Consider the following 27,663-nt stretch of genomic DNA (forward strand, 5'->3'; position numbering starts at 1 on the left):
CTGGTTGTTGGCCTGAGGTAGGAATAAATAGATTTAAACAGTGGATTGGTGGTATTTGTTTACTTATTTTTTCTGGCAAAGTATAAGGGAGTTGTACTCCAGTCTAGTAGGTGGCTGTAATGCAACATGTATTAGATGCCAACCGCTGTTACAGCTAATCGAAGAATAACTATTTTCGTGCTTTTAGGACCCGTAATGCCATTCTTCAATGAGATGGGCGTGGCTTCACAACTTTTTTGAAGAAAATATGCAGCGGAAGTCTCACGAGGGCAGATACGAATGAATTGATTTAACTAATTATGACAAATGTTAAGAATTTAATAAAGTAATTACTTTTTAAATAAGTTACATGTTATGTTGGCTGACAATGTGTTAGCTACGCTGTCCTTACGTACCGCATAGCATATCATTACAGCAGTATGTACTGGTATGTTAGCTAGCTAACTACCCAACGTTTAGTATAGTTGTGCGTTCTCAATGGACCTTGTCAATTCCCTCTGGCTGTCTACTCCGATTTCAGAACACAGTGTGCCAGAGCGCAGAATACCTGAGGAATTTATGACACCCGTTGATTATGGCTAGTCAGTAAACGTCGGCATAAAACGTAATTGTGGCTAACAGCACAGTTACCAACGCTCTGGATAACATGAAAACAGCCTAACCAGCTCTGCTAGGGCGAGTAAAATGGTCAGATTGAGGTGTTCTCTCGTGCCTGGAAGTAACTAGCCAATGAAAATAGTCTAGGTGTCCATTTTATTAGTTGTTCAGCAGTCTTATGGCTTGGAGTTAGAATCTGTGAAGGAGCCTTCTGGTCCTAGACTTGGCGCTCCGGTACCTCTTGCCATGCGTTAACAGAGAGAACAGTCTATGATTTAGGTGACTGGAGTCTGACAATTTTTCGGGCCTTCCTCTGACACCGCCTAGTATATGTCCTGGATGGCAGAAAGCTTAGCCCCGGTGATGTACTGGGCAGGACGCACTACCCTCTGTAGCACCCTTAAGTTTCGGATGCCTGAGAAGTTGCCATCGGCATACGAAGAGCAAAACGCTCTGAATTTACAAACGTACAATCTGACAACGCGCTTAATTTACAAGCGCACTCTGACACTCCACATTTAATTTACGAACACACCCGAAATCGTAAAATGTCTAACTAGTCAATTGTTATGCTAACAAGCTAGTATGCTAAACTGAAAGGATACCGTATTCGAACACGGATATTAAGTTGATTAGCTAGTTAGCATTCTAACAAAAATAGTAGTAGCTTGCGCGATATAAAGGTTAGCTGGCAAAATGTTTCAATTTACAAGCGTATTTGAGCTAGCTAGTCAACTAACTTACAATGAAGTCAAAAAGCAACACCAGTGAGTGAAGTGTGTGTCAAAAAACACAGCTGTCAAGTGTTAGACAATTGGCTAGTTTGCGCAAACTATTCGTCTGACACTATGGAAAGTGTTTGAAGTAACAATTTTAGTTATTACATTCAAGCGCATGACTGATTTGGTCAGCGCGTTCATCTGACCACTAACGTTAGCCTAAAGATTCCGACTTTACAATAGCTGACTGTAAATTATAGCTTGCTACGTCTTCCCTGTAAGGTTGGAACCATAGTTTACGCTGCCATGATGATCAGGACACTGCGGAAGATATGGCTCAGAAAATGTACCTCAATCCGGCCCTGTCCGGTGGTGTCTCAGCTTCCAGTATTTATGCTGCAATAGTTTGTGTCGGGTGGCTAGGGTCAGTCTGTTATATCTGGAGTATTTCTCCTGTCTTATCCGGTATCCTGTGTGAATTTAAGTATGCTCCCTCTAATTCTCTCTCTCTCTTTATCTCTCTGTTCTCTCTTTCTCGCTCTCTTCTCTCAGAGGACCTGAGCCCTAGGACCATGCCTCAGGACTACCTGGCCTGTTGACTCCTTTCTGTCCTCAGTCCACCTGGTCATGCTGCTGCTACAGTTTCAACTGTTCTGCCTGCGGCTATGGAACCCTGACCTGTTCACTGGACATGCTACCTTGTCCCGGACCTGCTGTTTTGGACTCTCTCTCTACCGCACCTGCTGTCTCTAACTCTGAATGATCAGCTATGAAAAGCCAACTGACATTTATTCCTGAGGTGCTGACCTGTTGCACCCTCTACAACCACGTTGATTATTATTATCTGACCCTGCTGGTCATCTATGACCGTTTGAACATCTTGGCCATGTTCTGTTATCTCCACCCGGCACAGAGGACTGGCCACCCCTCAGAGCCTCGTTCCTCTCTAGGTTTCTTCCTAGGTTCCGGCCACCCTCAGGGCCTCGTTCCTCTCTAGGTTTCTTCCTAGGTTCCGGCCTTTCTAGGGAGTTTTTCCTAGCCACTGTGCTTCTACATCTGCATTGCTTGCTGTTTGGGGTTTTAGGCTGGGCTTCTGTTCAGCACTTTGTGACATTGGCTGATGTAAGAAGGGCTTTATAAATACTTTGATTGATTGATGTTTCAAGTGTGTGCAGATGGACAGAGTATATTGAAGAAGAGTGTGTAGAAGGACAACAGTGTTGCAATTGTGGTGGGATCATGATCCCGAGTTCCTGGAGTGCCTTGTAAGGGTGAAGGAGATTGAGGTAGCAAAACTTAGAGCGGTCAATCGAATCTCCTATGCGGAGGCGATTAACCCTTGTGTGGTGTTCGGGTCTGTGAGACCCATTTTCAATGTTTACTAAAAGAAAAATGATACAATTAATTATTTTTTCAACCTGCTACTCATTGGCCTTGGCTCATTTTCTGTGGAGAACATGTAAAATAAATCATTTTCATTGAGTGCACACTGCACCCCCCTTATATTTATATTACATATGCGGGGATCGGGTCATAAAAGTGTGGAAACGTGTGTGTGTAGGTATAAACAAGTAAAAATGAAACCAAAAGGTTTGCTATGTGCCTTCACTGTCTTCCTCCTCCCTGGGCCTGCTGTTTTCAACATAGCACAAAAACCTGTCTGTCTGCCTGTCTCCAAATTTTCTCACACACTTTACCCTTTGTAGTGTGTGAAACTACATAATGTTTTGCGGGAACCTGGATAATACATTATTTCGATACATTGTAGAAAATGCTGTATTTTCCCACATTCTACCCCAGCCAGGTGCAAATTGGGGGACACAACAAATAACTAGCTTTGCATGTGTGGCTCCTTACCATAATCAATCTGTATGGCAAAAATAATCTCTGCTCAGAGAGAGAAGCTAGTGTGGAAGGAGCATTTTCCACTTTGGAAGATCATGTCTCTGTCAATTTGGAGTCTGACAGTGAGTTAGAAAAAGAGGATGAGATTGACCATCAGCTAGCCCCAGGACCAGCCCGTCAGCAACCAGCTCATCAGCAGCCTGCAGGAGGAGAAATATGGATGTACATTTTATTTTATTTTATTGAATGGTCTTCTTGCCTAAGGAATGAGCCACCCCCGCATGGCTGCCAATGTGATAAGGAGTGCCGACACGGATGGTGGTTACTCGTGGGCAGGACATAAAGTCTTCTTTTGAACTATTCATCCTAGACACCATCCCGAAAATCATTCTGGACTGCACTAATTTGGAGAGAAGGCGTGTTTTTGGAGAGAGATGGAAGGAGATAGACCAAACTCATTTACATGCATACTGTGGGGTTCTTATCCTTGCTGGTGTTTTCGGATCCAATGGAGAATCCCTGTGGCATGCAGAAACTGACATAACTTTTCAGTGCTTCCACATTATTTCCAACATTATCTGCTTCGTTAACCGAGACACCAGACCAGCTCGGCGGCAGAGAGACAAGCTAGCTGCAATCAGGTCGTAAACATGGGCACCCTCATAAGATATTATCCTGACCAACTTGCCCTCCAAATATACCTCTGCTTTTTCAATCAGGATCTCATCGATCACTGCATCATTGCCTGCATCTGTTATGGGTCCGCAGTCAAACGACCACCCCTCATCACTGTCAAACGCTCCCTAAAACACTTCTGCGAGCAGGCCTTTCTAATTGACCTGGCCCGGGTCAGTATCCTTCCAGGATACCTCATCCCCTAGGTTGAGGATGCCTGGTTGTTCTTTAAAAGTAATTTCCTCACCATCTTAAATAAACATCCTGTAGAAATTTGCATCCTGTAGCTCTAACTCCAAAAAGTTCTGGGACACTGTAAAGTCCATGGAGAATAAGAGCACCTCCTCCCAGCCGCCCACTGCCCTGAGGCTAGGAAGCACTGTCACCACCGATAAATCTATGGTAATCGAGAATAAGCATTTCAATAAGCATTTCTCTACTGCTGGCCATGCTTTCCTCCTGGCTAACCCAACAGCTCCACACCCCCCACAGCTACCTTCCCAAGCCTCCCCAGCTTCTCATTCACCCAAATCCAGATAGCAGATGTTCTGAAAGAGCTGCAAAACCTGGACCCTTACAAATCAGCTGGGCTAGACAATCTGGACCCTCTCTTCCTAAAATTATCCGCCGCCATTGTTGCAACCCCTATCACTAATCTGTTCAACCTCTCTTTCTTATTGTCTGAGATTCCTAAAGATTGGAAAGCTGCTGCGGTCATCCTCCTCTTCAAAGGGGGAGACACTCTAGACCCAAACTGTTACAGACCTATATCCATCCTGCCCTGCCTTTCTAAAGTCTTCAAAAGCCAAGTTAACAAACAGATCACTGACCATTTCGAATCCCACCATACTTTCTCTACTGTGCAATCTGGTTTCCGAGCTAGTCACGGGTGCACCTCAGCTAAGCTCAAGGCACTAAACGATATCATAACCGCCATCAATAAAAGACAGTACTGTGCAGCCGTCTTCATCGACCTGGCCAAGGCTTTCGACTTTGTCAATCACTGTATTCTTATTGGCAGACTCAACAGCCTTGGTTTCTCAAATGACTGCCTCGCCTGGTTTACCAATTACTTCTCTGATAGAGTTCAGTGTGTCAAATCGGAGGGCCTGTTGTCCGGATCTCTGGCAGTCTCTATGGGGGTGCCACAGGGTTCAATTATCGGGCCGACTCTTTTCTCTGTATATATCAATGATTTTGCTCTTGCTGCGGGTGGTTCCTTGATCCACCTCTACGCAGACGACACCATTCTGTAAACATCTGGCCCTTCTTTGGAAACCTACAAACGAGCTTCAATGTCATACAACACTCCTTCCGTGGCCTCCAACTGCTCTTAAACGCTAGAAAAACTAAATGCATGCTCTTCAACCGATTGCTGCCCGCACCCGCCCGCCCGACTAGCATCACTACTCTGGACGGATCTGACTTAGAATATGTGGACAACTAAAAATGCCTAGGTGTCTGGCTAGACTGTAAACTCTCCTTCCAGACTCATATTAAGCATCACCAATCCAAAATGAAATGTAGCATCGGCTTCCTATTTCGCAACAACGCCTCCTTCACTCATGCCGCCAAACATACCCTTGTAAAACTGACTATCCTACCGATCCTCGACTTCGGCAATGGCATTTACAAAATAGCCTCAAACACTGTAGTCAGCAAACTGGATGCAGTCTATCACAGTGCCATCCGTTTTGTCACCAAAGCCCCATATACCACCCACCACTGCGATCTGTATGCTCTCGTTGGCTGGCCCTCGCTACATATTTGTCGCCAGACCCACTGGCTCCAGGTCATCTATAAGTCTTTGCTAGGTAAAGCTCTACCTTATCTCAGCTCACTGGTTACCATAACAACACCCACCCGTAGCAGATGCTCCAGCATGTATATCACACTAGTCATCCCCAAAGCTAACACCCACTTTGGCCGCCTTTCCTTCCAGTTCTCTGCTGCCAATGACTGGAACGAATTGCAAAAATCGCTGAAGTTGGAGACTTATATCTCCCTCACTAACTTTAAGCATCAGCTATCTGAGCAGCTTTCCAATCTCTGCAGCTGTACATAGCCCATCTGTAAATAGCCCACCCAACTACCTACCTCATCCCCATATTGTTTTTATTTACTTTTTTGCTCTTTTGCACATCAGTATTTCTACTTGCACATCATCATCTGCACATCTATCACTTCAGTGTTAATTTGCTAAACTGTAATTACTTCGCTACTATGGCCTATTTATTGCCTTAACTCCTTACTCCATTTGCACACACTGCATATAGATTTTTCTATTGCGTTATTGACTGTACTTTTGTTTATCCTATGTGTAACTCTTGTTGTTTTTTGTCGCACTGCTTTGCTTTATCTTGGCCAGGTCGCAGTTGTAAATGAGAACTTGTTCTCAGCTGGCCTACTTGGTTAAATAAAGGTGACATTTAAAAAATAAAAAGGTCAGTGTGGGACAAGTGGTTGAACCGCTTTCCCCTGTTTTACAACCCTGGGTCCAATGTTACTGTTGATGAGCAGCTTAGGCCATTTAGGAGCCGCTGCCCCTTCAGGCAGTACATACAGTCTAAACCCGCAAAATGTGGAATCAAGATCTGGGATGCGGCTTCATCATATGCGTGAAACTTGCAAATGTACATGGGGAAGCCAGATGGAGGCGCCCCTGAAAAAAACCATGGGATGCGGGTTGTCCTTGGACGTGGCCACAACATCACATGCAATAACTTTTTTACTTCGAACAAGCTGGGAGAGGAGCTCCTCAAGAGGAAGCTGAAGATGGTAGGAACAGTATGAAAAAACAAGCCAGAGCTCCCACCTCAGCTGTTGAATACACAGAGCAGGCCTATTAATTCCTCTAAGTTTGTGTTTACAGCCAACTATTGTCCTACATGCCAAAAAAATGAAAAAATGTGGTACTCATGAGTATGCTGCATAGGGATGGGAGAATCTGTGGCCAGGACCATCAAAAACAAGAAATCATAATGGATTACAATGCCACAAAAGGAGGGGTGACTGGCTACAGCTGCAAAAGAACCCTATGCTGGCCATTTGTGATATTTTTCAACATCTTGGACATCTCGGCATACAACGTGTTTTACATCTGGTTGGCGTTGATCCCAGATTGGAACAGAGGGAAGCTCCAGAGGAGACGGCTATTTCTCAACGAGCTGGGCAAGGCATTGGCAAGACCTCAAATCCAAAGGAGGCAACATATCCCATGGACCCCAAACATTGTGAGGAGGATCCAGGAGGAAGATGCTGGTACACCATCCGTCCGACCCACAAATCCAACAACTCCAATACTGGAAGTAAGTGTGAGTGATGTTGTTGCATGTGTGTGTGTCTGACTCTCCTACCTTGGCCTGCTGTCACTATATATGTGAGTGAGATGTTAGAAAAATGACTGAACTGTTTCCATCATTCTAGATTGCAGCCGGTAGCAACAAGAAGAACCGCAGCGATGTGTGGAGACCCAAGAAGGACAGGTAGACACAGAGCACATACATCAAAGTGCAAGAAATATATTTGCAACACACACAGTAAAACTTTGTCCCTCATGTGGTGTGTAGACCAGCCTTAATTTGTGTTTCATGGGGGTCATTTACTGTATAATTTCTATAAAATACTGTATGTAAAATGTGTCTTTCCAATTTGTTCAGTTCAAAGCATTAAACATCAATAGTGATGAAAACCTTGTTTCATTTATATTTGTTCATGATTTATTCCACCCATGTTTTGACTATAATTGCTTTTGTTTAAAAAATAATCACATTTGATTAAAAATAACAAATAGCGCTTTTATTGATAAATGTGATCTAGCAGAGGTAAATGGCAAATATTAACCATGTATTGCTTGTAAATGATGTGTCAATATCTAAGTATTTTTAAGTAAATTGTTATGGCTGTATTGTTTTAAAAACCCAATAATGTTGTGGGTCCATCAGACCTGTGAACATTGGGTGAATAATAAAAACATGAACACCACACAAGGGTTAAAAGAATTGAGAAAACAAGTGATGCTAGTGAAGAGATGGTAGTGGACACACCACCGCCTGTAGTAAATGTTGGCTACCAGTCAAAACATACCCTATGTGTTAAAAGGGTAGATTTTGTGGCATTCATTGCTACAGTTGTAAACTGTATGACACAAGTCTCAAAGAAAAAAAAAACTGGATATTATTGTGGCTGCAGCAGAAAAGTTTTTGGGACTTGTAAGGGGTACTAGCACTGGAATTACATGCCTTCCCAGGTTCCCCCAAAAAGTTGTTTTATTTTTTATTTTATTTTTTTTATACATTTTTTGTATTTTGGTTTAAAAAATATTTTGTTCAATTTTTGGGGAATCCTTTTTCCACCCCGCACAGTAGATGGCGGAATGCACATTACATTGTGCGATCACCAATATACCTAAGAAGAAGAAATGACAGACTGTGGTCTCTTGGTTTAGTTATAAAAAATCTTTGGTATTTACACCCCACCCAGAAGACTGTCGACCAATCAGGTTCACGTTATCCTGCTTGCGTCGCGCGGTTGCTAAACTATCGTCACGAATTGCCTTCTCAAAGTCAGGGTATGAATCGAAAAATCTGCCTATTTTCCTCGAAAGTAAGTAATGTCACGAATCCAAAGCTATACGATATTACAGAGAACACGTTAATTATCTCACATCTCACTTGTTGTTCTCGAAATTGATGCTAATTTTGGGTTTTGAGCGCCCAATTGACTCCCGTTCAACTCCTTGGAGAACTCGCCTTGAACCAGAATAGCTCAGAATGCACCGCGCGGCCCATTGACGACGCAATGTTTCGAGAACATTTGCATATGTTTGTTAGGGAACGCCTACTCTCTCAAATGCGCTTGCGCAGTAACTCAATTCACTTTTGCACACCTTTGAAACATTGCAAATTCTTAAAACTTTGGCAAAAGGTAAAGCCTACAAACCGTTATCCACTCTGTTCGTAACATATTTTAGTTTTGGGAATAGGAAACAGTATTGCGACCAAATGTTTCATTGATGAGAAAATGTGCAGAATGTCTGCCAAAATCCATCTTCTCCCACTGCTGGCCAATGGGCTTCCTCTCACTACCATATTTGGTAGTGAGTTGAAACGCCAGGCGGATTCTTCACATTTATACGTCCAGTAAAATATCTGTCTCATTGTTCTATCTATGGTATCTCTGTAACTACTCACCCTAAACCTGTTACATCGATGCGCGTGATTTTAACGTTTGAACCCAATCAAAAGTTCAGAAAAGTTAACTGTCACGTAACAGCTCAAAAATGTGGGTGCACTCGATTTAGCTCAGCCCCCGGCCCATCTTTGTTTAGATTGTTGTCATTTAGCAGACACTCTTATCCAGAGCAAATGGAGTTAAGTGCCTTGCTCAAGGGCACATCAACAGATGTTTCACCTAGTTGGCTTGGGGATTCAAACCAGCGACCTTTCAGTCACTGGCCCAATGCTCTTAACCACTAGGCTAGCCTCAAAACCGATGCATGAGTAATTATGGGTTAAAACAGATGGGTTGGCTTAGATTGTTGACAACATGTAGCTTAAACTATATTTTGTCTCCAATGTTTATTGAAACATAAATACATTTGCACAATGAGCACTTGTTGTCTCTCAAATACAGCATTACAGTTGTTGATTATCTAGGTAGCGAATTTCAGCCATATTGGCATTGACATGAAATCAGTCAAAACACCTCAAAACAAGACATGGTATGAAGAACAACATTAAACTAGCTGACACGAGTCGCCTTCAATTCCCTACATGTATTGTCATTTTCGTTAAATTCTCAGCTACCCCATCTATAGCACAGCCATAAAGTAAAGTGGGAAGAATTATGAAAACAAAAATAAGCTTTTTGGTCTCAAAGTGAAAATCTGCATCTTTTCAACCTCATAATTATTATCTCCAGCACAAAACCAGTGTCTACATATGTGAAAACACAGCATTTCTATGATCTGTGGTTGAAAAGATAAGAAGAAATCTTCAAAATATTTTAATGAGAAATCACAGGGTAGGATTAAAATCCATTTTAAAAACAGTGATTTTCAAAGCTTGCAATGACTTTCTAGCCAGGGGGGTATTTTCTTGCTCCCCACATCAAAGTTTGAAAGTCACTATTTTTAAAATAATTAACTTTTGATTATGTCACTGGGTAGAACCTTTTAAGTTAATTTTTTTTCTACAAAACATAGAAATGTGTCATTTTCACATATGTAGACACTGGTATTGTGCTGGAGATAATGAAAATGAGGTTGAAAAGGGGTGCAATTGCCCTTTAATTTAAGGTTAGGATTAGGCATAAGGTTAGCAGTGTGATTAAGGTTAGGGTTAGGTTTAAAATATTATTTTAAGAATAAAAATGTTAGAAATAGGCAAGGTCACAACCATATATTTAGAGACTTAGGCCAACTTTTAGAATGTTGAATATTGTTCTAATTCTAGACATTCAGTTACATACCATTGTTTAAACATTCCCCATCTAATGTTAATGATGGCTGCCATATAATGTTGTAGTGTCATGTAAATGCATCATAATGCTCATTGTAGACATTCAGTTTTATAGTATGTTTTTTGATACTCCCCACGTAGCCTAATGTTAATGGGAAGCTAATATGGCTGACATAGAATGTTGAAGTGTCATGTTAATGCATCATAATGTTGAAACTGCCTTGGCCCAACTCGCTAAATACATGGCTCTGGGCGGGGTTTATTCCTTTGTGGCAGTGTTAAGTAGTGAAGACTCACTGAATCCGAATGAACAAAAAAAAAGATTAATATTCATACTACATTATTAATAACAAATTAATTTGCATTTTTATTTAAATGTTAATTTAAAACAATATACATATTCAAAATATAGCTTATGAATGTAATATATTAAATATCTGCAATATTTGAGAGAGAGAGAGAGAGAGAGAGAGAGAGAGAGAGAGAGAGAGTGAAAGGGGAGAGGGGAGATGGGAGGTCAATTAGGTTTTGCCGTTGTTCTTTCACCTGATACGGGCGTGGCTTCAGTGACACTTGTAAAGGGGCGGAACAGTGGCCCTTGTTATTTGTTTAAAGGTCCCGGGTGGTACAAAGTACTCTCCATAGTCTCAGACTGTCAGCGGTGTTTAAATTCCTTTGTACAGTCCTTTGGACCTATTCAGCATGTCAAACGCGGACAGAGTTGTGTTAGCTCTCGGTGGAGCAGGAACAGTGGGCTCTGGAATAGTTAAAGCACTCCTCGACAAAGGTAAGATGTCCTTATTGAGATAAGGAGCATATGGAGTCTTGAAACCATTACACCTGCCTTAAGACAATGCCCCCGCCCACGGTTAATGGTCAGGATTCAATTGTGCAACATCTATAATTTCCTGCGTGCAAAATAGGTAGGATATATGAAGAGGTCTAATAAATCTTATGCTGTGTGCGCCATTTTCCATTGTCGTTGTTGGGTGGATCAAATTGGGTCTGCTGGAAAGTAGTTGTTTTGTTTTGTGTTTCTCAAGTTATGTTGGGTAATAGATTAAAAATATTTGAGTAATTGAGAAAAAAAAGGATGAGGCTACCGTTCGTTGTCAAGGTGAATTGTGGATTGTCACCGCGCGTAAAAAAAACTGGCCTCTCCTTTACGCACAGATTTCAAGTTGTGATTCTCATAAGAATGTCCAAAAACTTGATGTCTTGAACTCCAACTAGCAGTTAACATCGGGAGCAATGTGAATGCATTGTTGTATTTCGTCAAAAGTGCTGGTAGCCTAGCATAAGCCTGTGTATCTTGGTTTAACGTTTTCACATAGGTTTCTCGGGACGCGATAGATAATCTAATGTATGGTGAATCGAAATACCACGACGAGTTGATTGATTGGTATAGCCCTTTTCATTTATACCACACTGTCATTCCTCAGGTGACAAGTTGCCTTAAGTGTCCATCACTTGTCAAGTGGACATTCCGGTTTCTTAAATTGTGTTTTGTTTAATAGTATAATATATTGTCCATGACATTCTACAATGTTAAATAAAATATTTAGCAATAAGCCAACCCAACTACTGCAGCAAAATTAACCTTCTGTTTGCCTGATTGTGACTGTGTACTGTCCATGTTTCAAGGTTTCAAGGTGGCTGTCATCTCCAGAGACAACAGCAGATTAGAGAAGCTCAGGGGGTTTGTTTCGCCCTCCGTCCGAGACAACCTCACTACCCTAGTCGGGAATGTTGGTAAGAGCACCCATTCACACTCCTTGACGGGTGACAACATTTGACAGACATATTTTAGAAATGAGAGTATTGTTGAAGGTATCCCATATATATTAAAACAATGCCCCCTGAGACGAAGTGTAACAGAGTTTGAGAGGTGTTTCCATACATTACATTTTGGTTATATATATATATATATATATATATATGGAAACACCTCTCAAACTCTGTTACACTTCGTCTCAGGTTCAGAGGAGGGGGCAGAGGTGGTCAAGCACACCCTTCTGAAGTCTGTTGGCAAGGTGACAGACATTGTGTCATCTCTGGGATTCAGCTGGTGGCAGGGTGGGCCACCACATACCCAGACTCTGAAAGAACTACACTGGGTGAGTCTTCAACACACCTCACTGACTAATTCATGATCCAGAGTTTACCATCCTCATTATCTGTTAAGCTATCATGATTTCATTGTTTTAAATCTGCACTCCACAACCTTCCTCTCTTTTCTGTCAGTTCCACATCTATTTAGATTTCCCTCTCATCTTGAATTCTTCCTCTCTCACTACTTTAATCTGTATTAATCTATTTGAATACTTCTCATCCACCCGTAGGTGATTGAGACATTGCTGTTTAGCACCTTTGTATCATGGAAGGTCTTCTTTCCGCTGGTGAGAGACAACCCCAACTGCACCTACACCTTTATCACAGGTGAGTCTCCCACCTGGGCCCTTCCCTACATTCCAGCCAGTACAGGTGTGTGTGTTCTGTGAAAGTGATTGGACCATTTGAGTGACATTGGCAACACCTGTTAGTACACTTGTCTTGAGGAACAACTTTCTTCCCCACTTGATAACACAATATTTTGTCCTTGCACATTATGCTGAGTATGGCTTGGTGGTTATTGGGCAGTGATGTGTGCTGTGCCGCAGGTGGTGCTGGAGAGAAGCTGTTGATGCCAGGTACAGGGTTCCTGACTGTTGGCGCCGCCAGCTCCCTGGCATTCTGTCAGGTACTACGAGAGGAGTACCCAGAAGTGCCCTGCAAACTCAACCAGGTGTGGCCAAGATCTATAATGTAAACCCCCATTGTTTAGTTAGCTAGTGTATATTAAGGATCATGCTATCAGTTGCAGAACTTGTCTCAGTTTACCCAAATAGCAATTGCCAGTAAAAGTTGTCTGCAACATTGTGATCCTGAATACACCCTTCCCTTGTCTTGTTTGTTGGTTCATATACACTGAGTATACAAAACTGCTCATTCCATGAAACGGACCAGGTGAATCCACGTGACAGCTATGATCCCTTATTGATGTCTCTTGTTACATCTACTTCAATCAGTGTAGATGAAGGGGAGGAGACCGGTTAAAGGATGTTTAAGCCTTGGGACAATTGAGACATAGATTGTATGTGTCATTCAGAAGGTGAATGGGCAATACAAAATATTTAAGTGCCTTTGAACAGGGTATTGTAGTAGGTGCCAGGCTCACCGTTTTGTGTCAAGAACTGCAATGCTGCTGGGTTTTTCATGCTCAACAGTTTCCCACATGTATCAAGAATCCACCACCCAAAGGACATCCAGCCAACTTGACACAACTGTGGGAAGCATTGGAATCAACATGGGCCAGCATACCTGTGGAACACTTGACACCTTGTAGAGTCCATGCCACGATTAATTGATGCTGTTCTGAGGGCAAAAATGGTGCAGTTCAATATTAGGTGTTCCTAATGTTTTGTACACTCAGCCAATCTGCTGTACACTATCATTAACCAACAGTTGTGGAAAATGTACCCAATTGTCATACTTAAGTCAAAGTAAAGATGCCTTAAAAGAAACATGACTGAAGTGAAAGTCACTGAGTAAAATTCTACTTGAGTAAAAGTCTAAAAGTATTTGGTTTTAAATATACTTAAGTATCAAAAGTAAAAGTATTTGCTAAAATATACTTAAGTATCAAAAGTATAAATAATTTCAAATTCCTTGTTAAGAACCAGACAGTGCAATTGTTTTTAAATGTATGGATAGCCAGGGGCACACAACTCTCAGACATAATTGACAAACAAAGCATTTTGTGTTTAGTGAGTTCGCCAGATCAGAGGCCATAGGGATGACGAGGGATGTTCTCTTGATAAGTGTGTGAACTGGACAATTTTCCTGTCCTGCTAAATGTAACAAATATTTTTGGGTGTCAGTGGAAAATATATGGCTTAAAAAGCACATTGTCTTTAGGAATGTTGTGGAGTCAAATGTAAATACAGATTTTTTTAAAAACGACTTAAGTAGTACTTTAAAGTAGTTTTACTTAAGTACTTTACGCCACTGTTAACCAATGCCAACTGGCTTCCATTCACTTGCTCTCACAGGTAAAGATCAACACAGGTGTGGCCCCTCCAGAGCGCATGGCTCCTGGTTACCTGAACCACCTGGACCTTGGTGAGGCTGTGGCCACGTTGGTGGAGAGAAAGAACACCACCCACACAGTGTTCCCTGTCAACTCCCCGGCAGACTTAAAAAAAGTCATTCTCGAGGGTAACCTGTAAGGCTTCCCTGCTCTGTCATAAGTCCCTGCAGACTCTCAACTATAGTGCTGGAGTCATTCCACATCCATTTTACTGTATAGTCAGGAATGTGCTTTTCTTTGCATGCATTATAACCCTAACCCTGTAAGTAAGATGCCAAGCTTTATGTAAATTCATGCCAGAATCTGCATAGTCCTTAATTGTTCCAGTGCTCATGCACTAATAACCACATAATGCACTACCTTCCAGGATGTCAATGGAACTGTGCAGGTGCATAGTAGATTATTTAGATGTGCTCTATTGGGAAAGTGCAAGATGACTCTGAGGCAGCAAAAGACGGCGGGGGGACAGGGAGGGTAGACGGTAGGGGCGGCGATGGGGGGCTTGGCACATTTCTGTCCCCCTAGCGTGACTCTCTGTCCTGTTCACAGGCGCCCTCCACCCAACCCCTTTATCTGGGACAGCACATCCCATAAATAAACGATGCGGTGGGAGGTCTGATAGAGGGAAAATAAATATCACAGAGTGCATTGTCTTTGTTTTACTGTTCTGTTAATGGCATACATGCTTAAGCAACAAGAATGTATATTTGTCATGCCAATAAAGAAACCTGAATTGTGTTAAGGCAACGCTAACTAAATGAGGGGGGCTTATGCAGTTGGGTCAGAGGTTGTTGGCAGTGGTTTTGTTTTGACCGTGTCGGCTGACAGCTCAATTAGGCCAACTTTGAATGAACAGCGGGGGAGAATCCACCAGTCTCTCACTCCATCACACACAAAACATTTACAAACACTAATGCCTACATACCCTCCTGTATGATGCCCTTTTTTATTCCAATAGAATAATATTTTGTAGGGAGACCAAGGAGGGATGGTAGTGAGATTACAAATTCTTACAAGGCAGGTCAAATTGGGAATCAGCCTCTAAAAGAGGGCAAAGGGAGGAGGAAGAAGGGTGAGAAGGGATTTTTGAATGTATGGGAAAAGGACAAAGATAACGTTCATATTTTAAGGAGAAGAAAGAGTATTATGATGGTTGTATGGCACCTGACCTCATTTGCCATATCATTAAGAGGCATTCAAGCTGAAGTAGACAGAGCAGACATAGCTACAGATGTAATTAAAAAAGTACTGAAAATGATTGAAATGCAGCTGATTAATTGCACTACTTAAGTGTAATATGTTAATGCCTGGACTGGACCTGTACCTGATGACACAACAAATCACTTAGGACAGGCTGAAGACATGGTAAGGAGCAAAGCAGGACAGTTAAAGTGGGCGTCAAATTTCTCCTCTGGTTTTGAGAAAAAAAATTGGACTGACCCAGACTCCTCAAAACATAGGAGTCAGCTGAGGGATTGAACTATTGAAACGGACGGAAAAACAGATATGAGAAACAGATATGAGACGTTGGCCGTATCATGCTCCCCTTTCCGTGCGAGTGTAGGCAGTCCAGACCAAAATGCTTATTTAGTTTAACATTTCTAAAAACACATGCCTCACATTCACAGGCCAAAAGACACCACAACATACAGTCAGGCTGACAAACAGACAGGCAACAGATTAACTTGATACATTCTGGGAAACTGGAAAAATATGATTTAAATTTCGTATAAGAATATGTGTGCTTGTGTATCATTTAAGCACATGCAAGTGTTTGTGTGTGTCTTAGTTACAATTCATCTTAGTTACGATGACGTGTGTGTGGTCCCACATATGACAGATAGGGGAACAACTCCTAGAGTAGTGTGATGACAGAGAGAGCAGAGTGATCTGTTTAATTCTGTATCTTATTAAAAACAGATGGTCATTTGGTGTTTTTGGAAACCAGTGATATAGGCTTACACACTCCAGAGACATTTATCACATCTGTGGCCAGCTCTGAGGTCAGAGGGAGATGGAAATAGCAGCTAATTGCACGCAACCATCATCAGGGCGTGGCCACACACACAGTTTATCAGGTAAGTTCCCAATGTTGACGTGAACAGTAGACGTCAGCAGGCACTGACAATAGGATGACAAATGCACTGGGTAGCTGTCATTCATGCTTTCCAGGGCACACTGGCCATGGTCCTTGTATGAGATGCAATCAAGTTCAGCCCTACAATGTCATCCTAGGGCTTCCTATTGCTGCTCCCGCTGGTATAGATCACACACTACACCCCACACATGGTTATAGGCTGATATAACAGACTACCAGTGGTGTAGTCCTTGGGGTCTGGATTGTTATCTGTCCAGGTTACAGCAGCAGCCACCCCATTCCGGTTAAAGGGAATCCCTCAGTGTCCTCTATCATGAATTCTGCTGCTGCACCTCCAAAGGTGATTCTAACATGTATTGGCTCAGGGGTGTAAATACTTAATGTAAATGAAATATTTCTGTATTTCAGTTTCAATAAATCTGCAAACATTTCTAAAAACATTTTCCCAAATGGCATTATGGGTTATTGTGTGTTATTATGGGTGAGATTTAAAAAAATATTTAATCCATTTTGAATTGTTGTAAAACAACAAAATGTTGAAAAAGTCATTGACCCCCCCTTTTGTACACTGCTGCTACTCGCTGTTTATTATCTATGTATAGTCACTTCACCCCCACCTGTACTAACCTGTACCCCCGCACACTGACTCGGTACCGGTGCCCCTGTATATAACCTCATTATTGTTATTCTTATGTTACTTTTTTATTATTACTTTTTATTTTAGTCTACTTGGTAAATATTTCCTTAACTCTTCTTGAACTGCACTGTTGGTTAAGGGCTTGTAAGTTAGCATTTCACAGTAAAGTCTACACTTGATGTATTCGGTGCATGTGACAAATAAAGTTTGATTTGATATTGATTATTATAGAAACCAAAAAAAGTGTTAAACAAATTAAAATATATTTTATATTTGAGATTCTTCAAAGTAGCCACCCTTTGCCTTGATGACAGCATTGCACAATCTTGGCATTCTCTCAACCAGCTTAGCTGGAATGCTTTTCCAACAGTCTTGAAGGAGTTCTCACATATGCTGAGCACTTGTTGGCTGTTTTTCCTTCACTCTGCGGTCCAACTCATCCCAAACCATCTCAATTGGGTTGAGGTCGGGTGATTGTGGAGGCCAGGTCATCTGATGCAGCACTCCATCACTCTCCTTCTTGGTCTAATAGCCCTTACACAGCCTGGAGATGAGTTGGGTCATTGTCCAGTTGAAAAACAAATGATAATCCTACTTAGGGCAAACCAGATGGGATGGCGTATCGCTGCAGAATGATGTAGTAGCCATGCTGGTTAAGTGTGCCTTGAATTTTAAATAAATCATTGACAGTGTCACCAGCAAAGCACCCCCACACCTCCTCCATGCATCACGGTGGGAACTACACATGTGGAGATCATCCGTTCACCTACTCTGCGTCTCACAAAGACACAGCGGTTGGAACCAAAAATCTCTCATTTGGATTTATCAGACCAAAGGACAGATTTCCACCAGTCTAATATCCATTGCTTGTGTTCCTCTTCTTCTTATTGATGCCTTTTAGTAGTGGTTTAGTAGTGGAAAAAAATGCCACAAAATAACGTGGCACATCTGTTGATTGAAATGCATTCCAGGTGACTACCTCATGAATCTTGTTGATAGAATGCCAAGAGTGTGCAAAGCTGTCATTAAGGCAAAGGGTGGCTACTTTGAAGAATCTCAAATATAAAATATATTTTGGTTTGTTTAACACTTCTTTGGTTTTTACATGATTCCATATGTATTATTTCATAGTTTTGATGTCTATTATTCTACAATTTAGAAAATTGCAAAAATAAATAAAAACCATTGAATGAGTAGGTGTCCAAACTTTTGACCCCTTGACTTTTTCCATATTTTGGTACCTTACATTAAAAATAAAAAAATATTATTTTACATAAGTATTCAGACCCTTTGCTATGAGACTCGAAATTGAGCTCAGGTGCATCCTGTTTCCATTGATGATCCTTGAGATGTTTCTTCAACTTGATTGGAGTCCACCTGTGGTAAATTCAATTGATTGGACATGATTTGGGAAAGCACACACCTGTCTATAAAAGGTTCCATAACAGAGTTGCAAAAATATATATCTCAGACTGGCCAATAAAAATAAAAGATAAAGATGGACAAAAGAACACAGACACTGGACAGAGGAACTCTGCCTAGAAGGCCAGCATCCCGGAGTCACCTCTTCACTGTTGACGTTGAGATTGGTGTTTTGCGGGTACTATTTAATGAAGCTGCCAGTTGAGGACCAGTGAGGCGTCGAACTAGACACTCTAATGTACTTGTCCTCTTGCTCAGTTGTGCACCAGGGCCTCCCACTCCTCTTTCTATTCTGGTTATAGCCAGCTTGCACTTTTCTGTGAATGGAGTACTACATAGCGTTGTACGAGGTCTTCAGTGTCTTGGCAATTTCTGGCATGAAATAGCCTTAATTTCTCAGAACAAGAATAGACTGATGAGTTTCAGAAAAAAGTAATCTGTTTCTGGCCATTTTGAGCCTGTAATCAAACCCACAAATGCTAATGCTCCAGATACTCAACTAGTCCAAAGAAGGCCAGCTTTATTGCTTCTTTAATAGGAACAACCATTTTCAGCTGTGTTAACATAATTGCAAAAGGATTTTCTAATGATCAATTAGCCTTTTAAAATTATAAACTTGGATTAGCTAACAATGTCACATTGGAACACAGGAGTGATGGTTGCTGATAATGGGCTCTACGCCTATGTAGATTTTCCATAAAATATCTGCCGTTTCCAGCTACAATGGTCATTTACAATATTAACAATGTCTACACCGTCTTTCTGATCAATTTGATGTTATCTTAAAAGGAGAAAAAAAGTGTTTTTCTTTCAAAAACAAAGACATTTCTAAGTATTTCAGGGTCACTTAGAAATTTCCTTGTTTATATATATATATATATATTTTTTTTTTAAATAAAAAAAATAAATAATAATATATATATATATATATATATATATATAAACTCAGCAAAAAAATAAACTTCCCTTTTTCAGGACCCTGTCTTTCAAAGATAATTCGTAAAAACCCAAATAACTTCACAGATCTTCATTGTAAAGGGGTTTAAACACTGTTTCCCATGCTGTTCAATGACCCATAAACAATTAATGAACATGCACCTGTGGAACGGTCGTTAAAACACGAACAGGTTACAGACGATAGGCAATTAAGGTCACAGTTATGAAAACTTAGGACACTAAAGAGGCATTTCTACTGACTCTGAAAAACACAAAAAGAAAGATGCCCAGGGTACCTGCTCCTCTGCGTGAACGTGCCTTAGGCATGCTACAATGAGGCATGAGGACTGCAGAAGTGGTTAGGGCAATAAATTGCAATGTCCGTACTGTGAGACACCTAAGACAGCGCTACAGGGAGACAGGATGGACAGCTGATCGTCCTCGCAGTGGCAGACCACGTGTAACAACACCTGCACAGGATCGGTATATCCAAGACATCCTCCTCCCTCATGTGGTACCCTTCCTGCAGGTTCATCCTGACATGACTCTCCAGCATGACAATGCCACCAGCCTAACTGCAAGTTCTGTGCGTGATTTCCTACAAGACAGGAATGTCTGTGTTCTGCCATGACCATAGAAGAGCTCGGATCTCAATCCCATTGAGCACGTCTGGGACCTGTTGGATCGGAGGGTGAGGGCTAAGGCCATTCCTCCCAGAAATGTCCAGGAACTTGCAGGTGCCTTGGTGGAAGAGTGGGGTAACAACTCACAGCAAGAACTGTCAAATCTGGTACAGTCCATGAGGAGGAGATGCACTGCAGTACTTAATGCAGCTGGTGGCCACACCAGATACTGACTGTTACTTTTGATTTTGACCCCCGCTTTGTTCAGGGACACATTATTCTATTTCTGTTAGTCACACGTCTGCGAAACTTCAGTTTATGTCTCAGTTGTTAAATCTTATGTTCATACAAACATTTACACATGTTAAGTTTGCTGAAAATAAACGCAGTTGACAGTGAGGATGTTTATTTTTATATACATTAACTCAGTGGTGTTAGTAGAATACACAACTTGCAATTTAGAAATTTGTTTCTTCATCAGCAGTGTTTCTCTTATGTCAGTCACTTAATTAGCCCATGTCAGCTAATATTTTTAAGACCGGTAAGTTAGTCTAGCCAGATATCTGAATTTCTAGTATACATGGTCAAATTACAGACCGAGGAGGCCCCCATTGATTTTGTAATCTCTCACTCAAATCAAATTTTATTGGTCACATACACGTGTTGAGCGGATGTTATAGCGGGTGTAGCAAAATGCTTGTGTTTCTAGCTCCAACAGTGCAGTAATATCTAATAAGTAATATCTAACAATACACACAATCTAAAGTAAAGGAATGGCATAAGTCAAAATGTGTAGAATTGCAGGATATTTCCTTAAAAGCTGCACACATTTCTCTCCTGCTTATGGCCAAATCTGTAGAATTGCATGAAATCTGTTATAAAATTGCAATATCTTCTCTCCATTGGCAAAATGTGTAGACTTAAATCAAACTTCCGTTAAAACTGCAACATTTTCTCTAGCCCCATTGCAAAATGTGTAGGATTGCAGGAAATGAACTCCAAAACCTTGTTTCCCTCTCCGTTGTCAAGAGGGGGGCCGCCAAAATGTTGGAGCAGTGACTGTTGGAATGGTGCAGGGATTGTGTCTTGCAAGGAGAGAAGGCTTGGACTGAGTACAGTCTGTTATGGCATAATGGGCCCTGATAGGACCCGTCTCTGACAGGGTTTTCAGATTTTATGTAGGTGACAAGGTAAGTGGACTGGAAGAGATTCAACAGGACTTGCAGTGAGCAAGAGATCTGCATTAAAGTTATTAATGTTCTCCACAGGCGAGGGTATTCCGGTTTGGGGGAGGTTGTCTACGGACTCCTCCTGATTCAGAGTGACATGTTTTCTCCTCTGGTCCGGAGACTCACTGAACAGTCCAGCCATCTGCCCGACAGAGCCTACGTCTTCTCCTTCTCCCTGCCCAGCCTCCAGCACACAGCTCCGTCAGGTTTACACTGCCCCAACCACTCTGTCTGGGGCTAAGTCTTCCTTTTCTAAACAAATCATCCCATTGCATTAGACTCTGGAGTCAGTCGACTCCCTTTGTGCAGAGGGGAGGGGCATATAGAAGGGCTATGTAAGGATTTGGCTGACTGTCAAATCTGGATTGGGAATATCGTATCAGGACAAGTGAGTTTGAACGGGAAAGAACACATTCTCAAAAGGAACAATTTTTCCTCAACTTCTTTATAGTTAGAACCTACAGTCGTGGCCAAAAGTTTGGAGAACGACACAAATATTAATTTCCACAAAGTTTGCTGCTTCAGTGTCTTTAGATATTTTTGTCGGATGTTACTATGGAATACTGAAGTATAATTACAAGCATTTCGTAAGTGTCAAAGGCTTTTATTGACAATTAAATTAAGTTGATGCAGAGTCAATATTTGCAGTGTTGCAGGTCTTCTTTTTCAAGACCTCTGCAATCCGCCCTGGAATGGTGTCAATTAACTTCTGGGCCTCATCCTGACTTATAGCAGCCTATTCTTGCATAATCAATGCTTGAAGTTTGTCAGAATTTGTGGGGTTTCGTTTGTCCACCCGCCTCTTGAGGGTTGACCACAAGTTCTGAATGCGATTAAGGTCTGGGGAGTTTCCTGGCCATGGACCCAAAACATCAATGTTTTGTTCCCCACTTTTGCCTTATGGCAAGGTGCTCCATCATGCTGGAAAAGGCATTGTTCGTCACCAAACTGTTCCTGGATGGTTGGGAGAAGTTGCTCTCGGAGGATGTGTTGGTATCATTCTTTATTCATGGCTGTGTTCTTAGGCAAAATTGTGAGTGAGCCCACTCCCTTGGCTGAGAAGCAACCCAACACATGAATGGTCTCAGGATGCTTTACTGTTGGCATCACACAGAATTGATGGTAGCGCTCACCTTGTCTTCTCCAGACAAGCTTTTTTTCCGGATGCCCCAAACAATCGGAAAGGGGATTCATCAGAGAAAATGACTTTACCCAATGTCCTCAGCAGTCCAATCCCTGTACCTTTTGCAGAATATCAGTCTGTCCCTGATGTTTTTCCTGGAGAGAAGTGGCTTCTTTGCTGCCCTTCTTGACTCCAGGCCATCCTCCAAAAGTCTTCGCCTCACTGTGCGTGCAGATACACTCACACCTGCCTGCCGCCATTCCTGAGAAAGCTCTGTACTGGTGGTGCCCCGATCCCACAGCTGAATCAACTTTAGGAGACGGTCCTGGCGCTTGCTGGACTTTCTTGGGCGTCCTGAAGCCTTCTTCACAACAATTGAACCGCTCTCCTTGAAATGATTGATGATCCAATAAATGGTTATCCTTGCCTGTGAAGCCCTTTTTGTGCAAAGCAATGATGACGGCACGTGTGATCTGATCACTCTTCAGAACATTCTGGAGTATATGCAAATTGCCATCATACAAACTGAGGCAGCAGACTTTGTGAAAATTAATATTTGTGTCATTCTCAAAACTTTTGGCCACGACTGTATAGGACTTGTCACACACCCATTCATAATAACCACTCAGTCCAAGACGCTACACACAAATTAAGATGAAGGTTTGTGGTTTCTCCAATAAAATAGCATATTGATTCCGACTCAAACTAACACACATGTTGGTAAGTCTTCAAGAGCCAAATACAAAAATAAATACAAGTCAATGTAGTGGTTCATGTACTATGTGAAATACAACAGCATATATTACATCCCAGCAGGTTATCATCAAAGCCTCTCTCTGTAATGTGCTCCATTCATCTTTCCCTCAATCCTGACTAGTCTCCCAGTCCCTGCTGCAGAAAAACAACCCCACAGGATGATGCCACCACCACCACGCTTCACAGTAGGGATGGTGACAGGGTTCCTCCAGATGTGACACTTGGTATTCAGGCCAAAGAGATCAATCTTGGTTTCATCAGAACAGAGAATCTTGTTTCTCTGTCTGAGTGTCCTTTAGGTGCCTTTTGGAAAACTCCAAGCGGGCTGTCATGTGCCTTTTACTGAGGCGTGGTTTCTGTCTGGCCCCTCACCATAAAGGCCTGATTGGTGGAGTGCTGCAGGGATGGTTGTCCTTCTGGAAGGCTCTCCCATCTCCGAAGAGGAACTCTGGAGCTCTGTCAGAGTGACCATCAGGTTCTTGGTCACCTCCCTGACCAAGGTCCTTTTCCCTCGATTTCCCTCGCGGACAGCTCTAGGAAAAGCCACTGTGTTCTTGTGGACCTTCAATGCTGCAGAACGTTTTTGGTACCCTTCCGCATATCTGTGCCTCAATACAATCCTGTCTCGGGGCTCTCAGGACAATTCCTTCGACTTCAGTGCATGTCAGAGCAAAAACCAAGCCATATCAACTGTAGGACCTTATCTAGAAAGTTGTGTGCCTTTCCAAATCATGTTCATGAATTGAATTAAAATAAATAGTTTATTTTATTTCACCTTTATTTAACCAGGTAGGCCAGTTGAGAACAAGTTCTCATTTACAACTGCGACCTGGCCAAGATAAAGCAAAGCAGTGCATCAAAAACAACACAGTTACAAACAAACGTACTGTCAATAACACGAAAGACAAATCTATTTATGTACAGTGTGTGGAAATGTAGAAGAGTAGGGAGGTAGACAATAAATAGGCCCTAGAGGCAAAAATGATTACAATTTAGCATTAATACTGGAGTGGTAGATGTGCAGATGGTGTGCAAGTAGAGATCCTGGGATGCAAAAGAGCAAAAGGGTAAGTAATACAATGGGGTTGAATTTACCACAGGTGGACTCCAATCAAGTTGTAGAAACAACAGGAAACACCTCAGTTCATTTGAGTCTCATAACAAAGGGTCTGAATACTTATTTAAATAAGGTATATTTTTTTATTCAAGAAATTGGCAAAAAAACTCTAAAAATGTAGTCACTTTGTCAATATGTGTGCGTAGATAAGTAATTTGTTTTCCTCATTTTTAGAATGAGGCTGTAAAGGAAACATTTGGAAAAAGCCAAGGTGTCTGAATAATTTCCGAGAGAGGAGCAGTGTTGAAGAGGCCTATGCTGCCACCTACTGAAGTAACAGCGGAGGTGTAGGCATCCTGATAAATAAGAACACCTTTTCCCTTCATATTCCAGCACACAAATCAACAAGGCCATTTTCTAATGTTGAATTGTACCATACATGATGAAAATTACATTAGTTTAATTGTAAATCCCCCCCAGGGCAAATCCTATATATATATATATATATATATATTCACACACACACACACAGTGGGGCAAAAAAGTATTTAGTCAGCCACCAATTGTGCAAGTTCTCCCACTTAAAAAGGTGAGAGAGGCCTGTAATTTACATCATAAGTACACTTCAACTATGACAGACAAAATGAGAAAAGAAAATCCAGAAAATCACATTGTAGGATTTTTAATGAATTTATTTGCAAATTATGGTGGAAAATAAGTATTTGGTCACCTACAAACAAACAAGATTTCTGGCTCTCACAGACCTGTAACTTCTTTAAGAGGCTCATCTGTCCTCCACTCGTTACCTGTATTAATGCCACCTGTTTGAACTTGTTATCAGTATAAAATACACCGGTCCACAACCTCAAACAGTCACACTCCAAACTCCACTATGGCCAAGACCAAAGAGCTGTCAAAGGACACCAGAAACAAAATTGTAGACCTGCACCAGGCTGGGAAGACTGAATCTGCAATAGGTAAGCAGCTTGGTTTGAAGAAATCAACTGTGGGAGCAATTATTAGGAAATGGAAGACCTACAAGACCACTGATAATCTCCCTCGATCTGTGGCTCCACGCAAGATCTCACCCAGTGGGGTCAAAATGATCACAAGAACGGTGAGCAAAAATCCCAGAACCACATGGGGGGACCTAGTGAATGACCTGCAGAGAGCTGGGACCAAAGTAACAAAGCCTACCATCAGCAAGGGCATTGAAGATGGAACGTGGCTGGGTCTTTCAGCATGACAATGATCCCAAATACACCGCCTGGGCAACGAAGGAGTGGCTTCGTAAGAAGCATTTCAAGGTCCTGGAGTGGCCTAGCCAGTCTCCAGATCTCAACCCCATAGAAAATCTTTGGAGGGAGTTGAAAGTCCATGTTGCCCAGCAACAGCCCCAAAATGTCACTGCTCTAGAGGAGATCTGCATGGAGGAATGGGCCAAAATACCAGCAACAGTGTGTGAAAACCTTGTGAAGACTTACAGAAAACGTTTGACCTCTGTCATTGCCAACAAAGGGTATATAACAAAGTATTGAGATAAACTTTTGTTATTAACCAAATACTTGTTTTCCACCATAATATGCTAATACATTCATTTAAAAAATCCTACAATGTGATTTTCTGGATTTTCTTTCTCATTTTGTCTGTCATAGTTGAAGTGTACCTATGATGAAAATTACAGGCCTCTCATCTTTTTAAGTGGGAGAACTTGCAAAATTGGTGGCTGACTAAATACTTTTTTGCCCTACTGTCTGTATGTATGTACACACACACACACACACTTGAAGTCAGAAGTTTACATCCACTTAGATTGGAGTCATTAAAACTTGTTTTTCCACATATGTATTGTTAACAAACAATAGTTTTGGCAAGTCGGTTAGGACATCTACTTTCTGCATGACAAGTAATTTTTCCAACAATTGTTTACAGACATTATTTCACTGTATCACAATTCCAGTGGGTCAGAAGTTAACATGCACTAAATTGACTGTGCCTTTAAACAGCTTGGAAAATTCCAGAAAATTATGTCATGGCTTTAGAAGCTTCTGATAGGCTAATTGACATAATTTGAGTCAATTGGAGGTGTACCTGTGGATGTATTTCAAGGCTTACCTTCAAACTCAGTGCCTCTTTGCTTGACATTACAGGAAAATCAAAAGAAATCAGCCCAGACCTCAGGAAAAAAAAATAGACCTTCACAAGTCTGGTTCATCCTTGGGAGCAATTTCCAAATGCCTGAAGGTACCACGTTCATCTGTACAAACAATAGTACGCAAGTATAAACAACATGGGACCACGCAGCCATCATACATGCTCAGGAAGGAGACGTGTTCGGTCTCCTAGAGATGAGCATACTTTGGTTCTTAAAATGCATATCAATCCCAGAACAACAGCAAAGGACCTTGTGAAGTGGTGTGGGGGCTGTGCTTTGGCAAAGTGGGTGGGGTTATATCCTTCCTGTTTGGCCCTGTCCGGGGGTGTCCTCGGATGGGGCCACAGTGTCTCCTGACCCCTCCTGTCTCAGCCTCCAGTATTTATGCTGCAGTAGTTTATGTGTCGGGGGGCTGGGGTCAGTTTGTTATATCTGGAGTACTTCTCCTGTCCTATTCGGTGTCCTGTGTGAATCTAAGTGTGCGTTCTCTAATTCTCTCTTTCGGAGGACCTGAGCCCTAGGACCATGCCCCAGGACTACCTGACATGAGGACTCCTTGCTGTCCCCAGTCCACCTGGCCATGCTGCTGTTCCAGTTTCAACTGACCTGAGCCCTAGGACCATGCCCCAGGACTACCTGACATGATGACTCCTTGTTGTCCCCAGTCCACCTGGCCATGCTGCTGCTCCAGTTTCAACTTCCACCTGACTGTGCTGCTGCTCCAGTTTCAACTGTTCTGCCTTATTATTATTCAACCATGCTGGTCATTTATGAACATTTGAACATCTTGGCCATGTTCTGTTATAATCTGCACCCGGCACAGCCAGAAGAGGACTGGCCACCCCACATAGCCTGGTTCCTCTCTAGGTTTCTTCCTAGGTTTTGGCCTTTCTAGGGAGTTTTTCCCTAGCCACCGTGCTTCTACACCTGCATTGCTTGCTGTTTGGGGTTTTAGGATGGGTTTCTGTACAGCACTTTGAGATATCAGCTGATGTACGAAGGGCTATATAAATAAATTTGATTTGAAGATGCTGGAGAAAACAGGTACAAAATTATCTATGTCCATAGTAAAACGAGTCCTATATCGAAATAACCTGAAAGGTCGCTCAGCAAGGAAGAAGCCACTGCTCCAAAACCGCCATAAAAAAGCCAGACTACGGTTTGCAACTGCACATGGGGACAAAGATTGTACTTTTTGGAG

The 27,663-nt window shown here is 41.9% G+C and overlaps 1 protein-coding gene and 1 long non-coding RNA gene across 2 annotated transcripts; both read left to right on the forward strand.

Moving 5' to 3' along the window:
* Positions 1 to 23: 23 nt before the first annotated feature.
* On the forward strand, positions 24 to 2,810 carry LOC135573399 (uncharacterized). Its single transcript, XR_010464723.1, has 2 exons — positions 24 to 325; positions 1,869 to 2,810. It is a non-coding gene; the product is annotated as an uncharacterized LOC135573399 (long non-coding RNA).
* An 8,083-nt stretch (positions 2,811 to 10,893) lies between these two features.
* LOC115134346 (uncharacterized) lies at positions 10,894 to 15,164 on the forward strand. Its single transcript, XM_029668199.2, has 6 exons — positions 10,894 to 11,084; positions 11,942 to 12,049; positions 12,275 to 12,414; positions 12,640 to 12,736; positions 12,958 to 13,082; positions 14,389 to 15,164. The coding sequence occupies exons 1-6, from the start codon at positions 11,000 to 11,002 to the stop codon at positions 14,563 to 14,565; spliced, it is 732 nt and encodes a 243-aa protein (XP_029524059.1). The 5' UTR covers positions 10,894 to 10,999; the 3' UTR covers positions 14,566 to 15,164.
* The last annotated feature ends 12,499 nt before the right edge of the window (positions 15,165 to 27,663 follow it).

This window comes from Oncorhynchus nerka, linkage group LG9a (assembly GCF_034236695.1).
Source record: "Oncorhynchus nerka isolate Pitt River linkage group LG9a, Oner_Uvic_2.0, whole genome shotgun sequence".
Taxonomy (NCBI): domain Eukaryota; kingdom Metazoa; phylum Chordata; class Actinopteri; order Salmoniformes; family Salmonidae; genus Oncorhynchus; species Oncorhynchus nerka.

Coding starts and splice junctions, on each gene's coding strand:
- LOC115134346 (XM_029668199.2), top strand. CDS start 11,000: ATGTCAAACGCGGACAGAGTTGTGTTAGCTCTCGGTGGAGCAGGAACA. Junction 11,085..11,941: donor TAAAGCACTCCTCGACAAAG/GTAAGATGTCCT, acceptor CCATGTTTCAAG/GTTTCAAGGTGGCTGTCATC. Junction 13,083..14,388: donor TGCCCTGCAAACTCAACCAG/GTGTGGCCAAGA, acceptor TTGCTCTCACAG/GTAAAGATCAACACAGGTGT.